The 9,677-nt window shown below is 38.0% G+C and overlaps 1 protein-coding gene across 5 annotated transcripts in view; it reads left to right on the top strand.

Annotated features, from left to right (window-relative positions):
- The first annotated feature begins 240 nt into the window (after positions 1-240).
- Positions 241-9,677, top strand: part of MYH7B (myosin heavy chain 7B) — a 62,668-nt gene continuing 53,231 nt past the window's right edge. For 2 of the 5 annotated variants that reach the window (XR_013545065.1, XM_078393255.1), the window contains exons 1-3: positions 241-871; positions 2,336-2,500; positions 4,864-4,967. Coding sequence is in view for 1 of the 5 variants with exons in the window: in XM_078393255.1 (XP_078249381.1) it covers positions 769-871; positions 2,336-2,500; positions 4,864-4,967 (372 nt within the window). In the remaining 4 variants the exon portion in view is untranslated. Of the gene's footprint in view, positions 872-2,309; positions 2,501-4,863; positions 4,968-9,677 lie in introns of those variants that run through there. The other 3 variants (XM_078393256.1, XM_078393257.1, XM_078393258.1) reach the window with 3 other exon arrangements.

The following is a 9,677-nucleotide window of genomic DNA, read 5'->3' as shown; positions in this document are numbered from 1 at the left end:
CATGAACATCAGGCAGTCTTCTGCCTAATGGGAGTGATCCAAGTATGCAGCAGCTTGAAGTAGGTTCTTCAGTAGATATATTTGGAATATGAAATCTGGCCTCCCCACCTTGTTTTTTCAATTCATTTTCTTTGCTGAATGTAAGATATGTTTATTACAAACTTTGTATGTGAAAACCTTTTTTTTCCAAAAACAGATGAATGGGAAGTTTTGTAAAAGGGGGACTGGATCTTGTTTTTTTTTTTCATTCATCTCACCAAAAAGAAAATTTCTTGTATTTTTGAATCAAATTATCTGAAATGAAGTTGATCCCAACAAGATTGGGAAAAAGCTCCACTGCTGCTACTACCACCACTGCAACCACTACTATTAGCACCACAACCATCAGCAAGATTAGGTTTAGATTTTGAGATTACTCGTGTTGAATAATGGCCTGTGGATCCTTCTCATCAGTATACCATCCTGGCAGTGAAAGTATGAATACAAGCTAGCTACAAGAGATCTCAAGATGAGCAGTGGCAAAAATAAAGGATTGTACAAATTGATTGTGATACTGAACTGTATTGTGTTCTTCTCCTAAACACAGAATGACTCTGAGAATTTAGCCCTGCTTCTCAAAGCTAGAGCCTCTCGCTCTGCCTTTGTAATCGGCTGACAATACAGGGGTAAAAATAACCAGCCTGCATCTGAAGGGAGATAAAAGTTTGCCTTTTGTGTCTCTCTGGCCAGTAGGACAGAAGCACCAATGGAGCTGTGTGGATATGACACATGGGAATTTCTGACATATCTCTTCCTACCGTGACCTTGACAGATACAATAAAAGGGGGCTTCACAGCATACAGATACACAGTCACTCAGCCCCATAGTCAAGGTTGGTAACAAAGAGCATGCCTTCTGTTCTCCGCTGTTACTCTGATTCACTTACCATGATTTAAAACAAGAAAAAAAGGAAATTGAGGAATAGGAAGCATCAGGATGGAATTCTAACTCGTAAGGGTGATGCAGGACTGGTGAGGTTAATGATAAAAGTTGGGGGAGGGAGTGAATTTATTAATATGTGAATTGAGCAAACCCACCAGCAAATGTGTGTGCCATTAATGTCATGTTTCAAAGTGCATGGATACTGAACATGGATATACTTTGTCACTCTAGCAACTTTTTTCCAGAACATAAGTGGCAACAGCCAGTTATGAAATGATGGGTGGAATTGCAGGGGTTGTTGGTATAGCTTATGTTATCATTGTTTTGTAAGCCTAAAACTGGAATATTAATTGCATGTATGTGTGTATCTATGTATGTTTTTTGTTGTGGTAGTGGTAAATTTAGTGGTTGCACTGGTACATTCATAGCGCACAGGGCATTTGACCACAATAATTACCACTAAAACAGGAAAAGTCTGACGTAGTTAGCTCAGTCAGACTTGCAGCCCTTAACAATTAACAAGTTTTATTTGGTATAGGCATTGGTGTACTGTGGGCCATTTCTTCAGATGCATACAGTACAATATTCAAGCCACAGATTTATATAAAAATCACAGTTTTAATCCCAGCCCTCTAATAAAACACTAGACATTTCAAGTTCATCATCTAGTGTCTGCTGATTTCTCAGGGTCTTAGCAAAGAGTGCTCGTTGGGCCTTGGTCTAATTAAAGATTAAAGCATTTTAGAATATTCTTATGAAGAGGACATATTCTAGATCACTTGATATAGATTAATTTTAGTGGTTTAATGCCACTCAGAGTAGACTTCAGTCTAGATAAGTGGGGTATAAATTTAATAAATAAAAAATAAATAAATTTTGTCTTAAGTGTTAAGACATATTATACATTCTTGCTTTCATTATCATCATAGGCATACTTCAGTCTCGAGAGACTATGGTAACATGCTCTGTATCGAGAAGTGCCCTTACATCTAAAAAACCCTGCCAAGGATTATAAGGAAAATGTACTAAAACAAAGAAACAAAAAGTAGATGCTGCAGAGCACATTCACTCTCTCTATTGTTACAGGACAAATTAACAAATTAAAGAATTAAATAAACAAATCAGGATCATAATTATGATTTGGGATAAGAGTGTGATATAAGGTATAGGGAGTACAGAAACAACTCTTTATTATTGTATTGGAATTATGCATAAGCTTTTAGCAGCTGACTGCCTCTGATTCACTCAGCAGAAAAAGAATATGGATCCACCAGAGTGACTAGTTGGAGGAAAGTTTACATGCTTAGATAGGGCAAAAAGAAGGAGAGCACACAGATATATGCATACATGTTGTCTCTTTTTGACCAATAGGTGGACTAATTATTTAGCTTTTTTGTCTTCTGTTCTCCTTAAGGGTCTAGAGTGTTCTGCTCATTTCTCTGCTGCTGTCCAGAATTTCTGTTTCCACTAGGCAAGATGTCGGCTTCTATGATGGACATGACTGAGTTTGGGGAGGCAGCTGAGTATCTCCGGAAAAGCTATGAAGAGATGATGAAATATCACACCATGCCATTTGATGGTAAGACATGTATGTATGTATGTTACAAACAATAAAGCAACTTGGAGACCCAGCAACTGCACTGGATACAATCCAAGTCTACAAAGTGAACGCAATTTTCCTGCTCAAGACCCAGCGTCCGTACATGGATGATATAATATTTGCTTTTAGGAAGGGTCTCATTCCCATGTTTGCTTCCTATATCCCTTCCAGTGCTAATGTTTCTGCGGAATCTGCAGCATTTTTTTCAGTATCATTCTCCTACTAGTACATAATGATGTTTCATTGGAACCCTGAAAGTTACTGCCAGGTAAATCATTCTCTGTGAACCCCATGTTTGATCACAGAGTTAAGGAAACAAATTGCTCTCATTAATTAGAGCTTATTAAGAGTTACAATGACTGTTGATCTTGAGAGAGCGCCTTTCTCTTTGCACAGAAAACTCTGCCAGATGAAGATGCTCTGATCACTACAGGTCCTGACTCATTAAATAGTTCCTTTGCTCAGTCATGAAATTAAGAAAGCGAGCAAGAGATTGTTGCTCCTCTTTCCCCCCTTCCTTTTTTGGTTTCTTTTTATAGGTTCTTTTTTATAGTGGCATGCCTATTTTCTGGGCTTCACATAATATGAAGCACTATTATAGTAGATTGTGTTACTTGTATTAATTGAGGTAGTTAGAAAGCATTATTTTGTGTTGCAGAGTTGTAATTTTTGTTACGCAGAGAGGGGTCATACCTGTAACTAGCCTACATGTCCATGTGATACATGTGCAGTTTTTTTAAAAAAGTCCTTCTAGATATATTGTAACAGAGATATCTGCTTCTCAAATACCTCTGGAAAATGTTAGTTCAGGAAACTGGTTCAAAGCCATCTGTTGTAGTGGGGATAAGCAGAGTTTCCTTCTGGAATGGTTACTAGATTCTTTACGTATACCTTTCCACCCCTGCCATTATCATATTACATGTGGGTTCCACTGCCATTGCTACAGCTCACAAGAATGAGCTGGTTTGTTTCTGAATAAATACCCCAAGGCTAATGCACAAGGAATGCAAGAGGATGATGCCTTTGTTTGTCCTAAAATACATTTTCCACCTGACTCTGACTCTTGAGACTGAAAATGTCATATACAATTTCAGAAACTTGGATGATTGTCTCATGGCAAACTAAGGCCAGCTTTGGGCATCTCTTGAAGGTGTATCTTAAAATTTCAGATTTCTGGTTTTTTTGATAAAGGGAAAACAGTAATGATCCTGATTGGACTATTCTAGAAGTCCCTAGTCTGATTCTGAAATTATCCATATCAGCAATTGTCTCTTGCGCTGCACACATCTACTGAAATCCATTGACATCAAGAAGATTCAAGCAGCCTATCTGTGCTCGTAATTATACTCTGTACAATTCCCCTGGATTGCACAGAATATCACTAATATTCATCCAGAGAAAGGCATGTTTGCTCTGTTTAGAAAGAAGATAGAGATACAAAACAAAGATATCAAAATCTGTATCCTTCCTTTGAAAGTTTAATTTTTTAAAATGCAATTGTTTAGATCTGATTTCGAAGGATACTGCAAGAAAATGAACTTATGGAATTTCTGAATCCATTATTCTACACTTTGTTTTCTGTTAAAAAAAAAAAAACTAAACAAAATTTAGCCAAACATCATATTTAATTGTATTTTTACTATTGAATGAAATATATTTTTATTTAAACTTTTACAACCACATTTACATTAGGAAAAATTGTTTTACTACTATTTCCCCCCAAAAATAAGACAGGGTCTTATATTAATTTTTGCTCCAAAAATGCATTGGGGCTTGTTTTCAGAGTATGTTTCATTTTTTTTCATCTACAACAATCTACATTTATTCAACTACAGTCATGTCATCTTCTTCTGTTTGGTGCACAAGGGTGGAAGCGCGAGGTTTCACTTTGCTGGGGCTTATTTTTGGGGTAGGGCTTATATTATGAGCATCCTGAAAAATCATACTAGGGCTTATTTTCAGGTTAGGACTTATTTTCGGGGAAACAGGGTATACCTGCCCCAGTATCTTTTTATCCCTTGATTAATTACTAAGTTGTAACATTTTAATTTCATTTTCTTTTATAAATATGTGTACCGTAACAGTAAAACGGCCAAATTATCCTAAGTGTCCTAAAACTTATAGGGAGAAACTTAGCATACATCAACATATAGCAGCATCCAGCATTTTCAAATCTAACTGTCCAAGAAAAAAAGGAGGAAAAACAATGTGTTAAAAATGACAGTATACTATCACTCACTGTATATAACGTAAGAAAATAATGAAGAATAAGAATGAATATGTCTATTATACCTTTTTACTGCATTTTCCCTTTCATCTTGTTTCTTTTGGGGATCCTAAAGGAAAGAAGAAGGCCTGGATCCCGGATGAAAAAGAAGCATATATTGAAATTGAAATTAAAGAATCCTCTGGTGGCAAAGTCACTGTGGAAACCAAAGATAAAAAGGTGACTAATTTCTCAACTTGTAGATGATGATAGAGGGAAAGGGAGAGTAAGAGCAAGAGTAAAGATGAGATCTGTTTGCATGTGTTCACAAAGAAGAAGAAAGAAGTGAGTGTAAATGCATTTAAATATGACACTTACTGGCAGTTCTAAAATGATAAGGAATCAAAACCAGTTCCTCTGTTATAGAAGAGTTGTAATTCCTGCTTCTTGTGGTTCCTCAGTGTTCTTTTGGGAGTGATCATGTGGGAAGGTTCAATGTTTAGCTTCTATTATCACTACAATACATGCACATACAACCAATAAGGGAAGAATATTATCATTCCCTTCCACATAATCTTCTCTGTTGGATATTACTGAAACAGCATGAGATGGAAACACGGGAGTGTAACAATAATCCTATGTCACATTACAATTTACAATGATGATTTCAAAACTACAAAGTATTCAAAAATGCTGTGGTCTGTGTCAAATTTGACTATGGATAATATTCCTTCCTAGCCCTCTTAGCTAGAAAGAGAATTAAATTTACAATAGTGACCAAAACTGAAGCTAGGGATGGATGGGGTGAGGAGGTCAATCTGGCACTAAAATATGCTAGTTTGAGCATCTCTTACTCGTTCAGGGCTGGCCTGGTAATGCAGGTCAGAGAGGAAACCAGTCCTCTCAGTTCTGGGCACCCTCTGTGTAATCCTACTGAATATGTAGACTGTCTGAGAGCCTGATAAGTCATTGTGGGTGCAGGGGTGGATCTACAATAAACCTAATCAAGCTTCAAGGCCCCTAATCTCAGAGGGCCCTCAAAAGCAACTTTAGTCCATATTTTTTTTAAAAAAGAATGTGGTGATCTCTTGTGGAACAACCTCAATGAAGAAGATATGAGTGGTTATCCAGACCTTGTTGCTGGTTTTGAAGGGGCCCCATAACAGTTCAAGCTTCAGGGCCCCCAAAATGTAGGCCTGCCACTGTGTGGGTGCAAAGTTCCCAGCAGTTAGCGCAGTCACGGGGTGGTTTGGAAGAGAGGCAGTAATCTTATCCATCTCCCATACCAGGTGGAGAGTAAAGAGTGCCTCTCAGGAAGTGAGGACCTAGGCACCTCAACAGGACAACAAATAACATAGCAATGAAAACTAGCTGGGTTGAAATCCATAGATAAATAAGTCAGGAAATGAATGTAAGTGCTGTTATAGGCCAGTGGTGTGGAGCACCTGATGGCAAAGCCAGAAGTTCGAATCCCCAGTGTGCTTCCTGGGCAGGGGCCGGCTGAGATCACTTGGAGCATGTGTGGATGATGGGCTTACATGCCCTGCCAGCTGTGAAGCCTTGGGCAAGCCACATAGCCCCAGAGCACCACAAGAGGGAGAGATTAGTAAACCAATTCAGAGTACTTCATATCCAGAAAACTCTGTTGAGGGTTGCCAACAGTCAGAATTAACTTGATGGGACATATTTAATTCTAAATAGATGCAGGTTGTGCACATAATATTGTACTCATCACTCGCGTCCTGCTAACTGCTTCTCAAATAAAGTCTGTCAATTGCCTAGCAATATGTCCTGATTTCATAGTTACATTTTTAACCACTGGGCATGTCTGTCTAATTAAACTACAACTGGCAAGTCTGTTTTCTTTTCATATGAGAACATTGGCCAAATGCAATTCATTCTAACCCAGCACAAGTGTGTAATATGATAGGTATTCCAGTTCTTCGATTTATAGGCTCAAACTTAATCCAGTTATTATAAGTAATGAATTTTACACTTCAGCTGTTTGTCTAAATAACCTCAAACCTTCCTGATTAAAACCCTGTGGCATATTGTTTTGTTTGGGTTATATTTATCTGTAGAAACCCACAGTGGTGCCAGCCACGCTGCACCATAAGAGCAGTTGCACTGTAATTACAGGAGTCACGACAAGACATGACAAAGGCCTATTAAATCCCCAAGGCTCCACTCTTTAAAGTCAATGGGATTTAGTTCCATGTAAATATATTTAGGATGGGGGTGCTTGTCACTGACCAATAAAGCATCAAGGCAACAGTCTTTCTTCATGTATTTCTGATATAGCACTGAGAGCCGGAAAGTTAATGAGAAGTGATTCTTTGAATATAGTCATTACCATTAAGGGAGCAAGTTTCCTACACTGACAGAGCTAAAAACTCTGGGATTGCAGAAGAGTAGAAGTCCATTGGCTTATTTTCTCAGGCCTTTGCACAAAAGTTTCCCTTAACCAATAACTGCCAAGGTTTTTCTTGGAAAACGTAAAAGGGATTTCCAAGCTTCTCAAGGCAACATTCCATTATCATCAACTCTTATTAGGCCATTTTTGGGCTAACTTTTTGTCAAACATATACCATAGCAAATATTAAAACACATTGATAAATCATTGCCCTGTAAGCTCTTGTACCCTTTCCACGTATTCCTTCACAAATCCATTCTGCCCTGTTTGAGCATTAGTTTTTGTTTGTTTTTTGAAAGTACAAAAAATTATTTATTTGATCTTTATACCACCCATCTGGCTACCAAGGCCCCTTCGGGCGGTTTACAAATAGAAATTACCTTTATGAACTACTAAAATATTGTTTTAAAAAGTGAACTTTCAAATCCGCCAGGACACTTCATCAGTCTTGTCATTGCATAGCGTGTGGTGCAGGGAGAAACACAGAAGTTGAAATATTTTCTTGGCTAGATGTTGAAAGTATAGGATCTAAAATTAAATTAAGTTCAAAGTTTACATTAAGTGTCAGGTGTGATAGTATCGAATTTCACTCAAGATGAAGCACAGAAAAAAAGTGTTACCTTTCACTGCCTCAATAGACAGCAGCTACATGGTCACTCAGTGTGTTCTCTGTTGTCCTTTCTTGAAGCATATGGCCTGGGTGAGTTATTCCCTCGTGCATATTAAATTGGAGGAAATAAAATGCGGTCTATAGCATGGATACATTCTTAGGCAAATTTGATAGGTTTCACTGATGATTATTTATTTATTTATTTATTTATTTATTTACTTACATACATACATACATACATACATACATACATACATACATACATACATACATACATACATACATACATACAGTGGTGCCTCGCTTAACGAGTGCACCGTATAGCGATGTTTCCGTATAGCGATCCCTTTTTCGGGATCGCTATACGGAAATATACCCGATCTTCGCAATGGGGAAAACCGGCATTGCGAAGATCGGGTATTGCGGCGGCCATTTTGGAGCCGCCGAACAGCTGATCGGCAGTTCCAAAATGGCCGCTGGAAGCCCGGAAATGGCTGCCGGCAGCCGTTTTCGCGCCCTGCCCTTGCTTAGCGAAGGCGCGAAAATGGCTGCCGGCACCTGGAATGCTCGCTGAACGGGTAAGTAACGAAGGTATTGGAACGCATTAAACGAAGTTTAATGCGTTCCAATACCTTTCCCCTACCCGTTTAGCGATGATTCCGTATAGCGAGGGTTAATCCGGAACGGATTAACCTCGCTATACGGGGCACCACTGTACCTTGCTTTTCTTCTTAAAAGACCCCAAGGCAGCTTACTTAATTAAAAAGACAATATTTAAAACACACAAAGTTAAAGGTTATTGTGGGTTTTTCGGGCTCTTTGGCCATGTTCTGAAGGTTGTTCTTCCTAACTTTTCACCAGTCTCTGTGGCTGGCATCTTCAGAGGACAGCACTCTGTGCTCTGGTTACACAAATTTAAAGTTGCGATTTCTATGAGACAGTTTAAATACCTGTATCTCAATTTTTGTGGCTCCTTCATCCAGTTTTCTTATCTACTAAAGTACTTCATTCTTAAAGGAATTATTACATCATGTGTTATGAATACAAAGGAGAAAAATGATGTACAACTTCTTACTTTAAAAGTTAGGAATCCATCCACATTATGGAAAGCTATGTGCATATAATACACAGACACAATACAATGAAAGCAATAATTTTAATTGGAAAACTGACAGACAGAAATATTTTACCTCCCTTAAAATCTGAAGGATCAAAATAAAATCTGAATGCAATTCAGCATTTTAACTTTGAGCAGAAGTTTGACCTCTGAGTTGTCTTTTATGGCAGACAAAATATAGGATTTTTTATAACATAAGACCCATATTGAACATTTAAACACAGTGCAAGTTGGTGTACATGTTTTTTGTTTTTCTTTTTTAAATCAAGGAGATCTCACAATGCAATTTGGTATGGTACATTTACTGCAACATTTCCATATGTTGATCGGATGCCAGCTCACTCTGCAACTGTTTTTAGGGGGCCAGGAGAAGAAAAATTGGGAAAATACCTTGTACTTTTGAGTCTTAAATTAGAGCTGTCATGCATTATGTTTAATTCATTATTGAAATTAGAGTTGGCCAGGGATTGTCTTCCAGATGTGTAGCTGAGTCCAGAAACAGACATTAGAAATAGTCTGTGACTGGCAGGGGAAATTAAGTGATGTGTGTCTGAGTGTCATTGCATGAGTTTCTTTTCACTTTGGAATCAAGCAGATTAACCTGTTTTGTTTGGTGACTGTTGAGAATTTAAGCAGGGGGGAATCCTTTGAAGTCTGATTTCAAGAACATAGAAAAACTGCCTCAGTCTTTTTCCCCCAACATTATTTTCCTTTCATGTTTACTTACTTTGTTGTTGTTTAGTTGTTTAGTCCTTTACTCGTGTCTGACTCTTCGTGACTCCATGGACCAGTTACTTCTAAAAGGCTGCC

The sequence above is a fragment of the Pogona vitticeps genome, chromosome 4 (genome assembly GCF_051106095.1).
Source record: "Pogona vitticeps strain Pit_001003342236 chromosome 4, PviZW2.1, whole genome shotgun sequence".
Taxonomy (NCBI): Eukaryota; Metazoa; Chordata; class Lepidosauria; order Squamata; family Agamidae; genus Pogona; species Pogona vitticeps.
The sequence above is the reverse complement of the archived record's forward strand: the minus strand, read 5'-3'. Positions and strand labels throughout refer to the sequence as shown.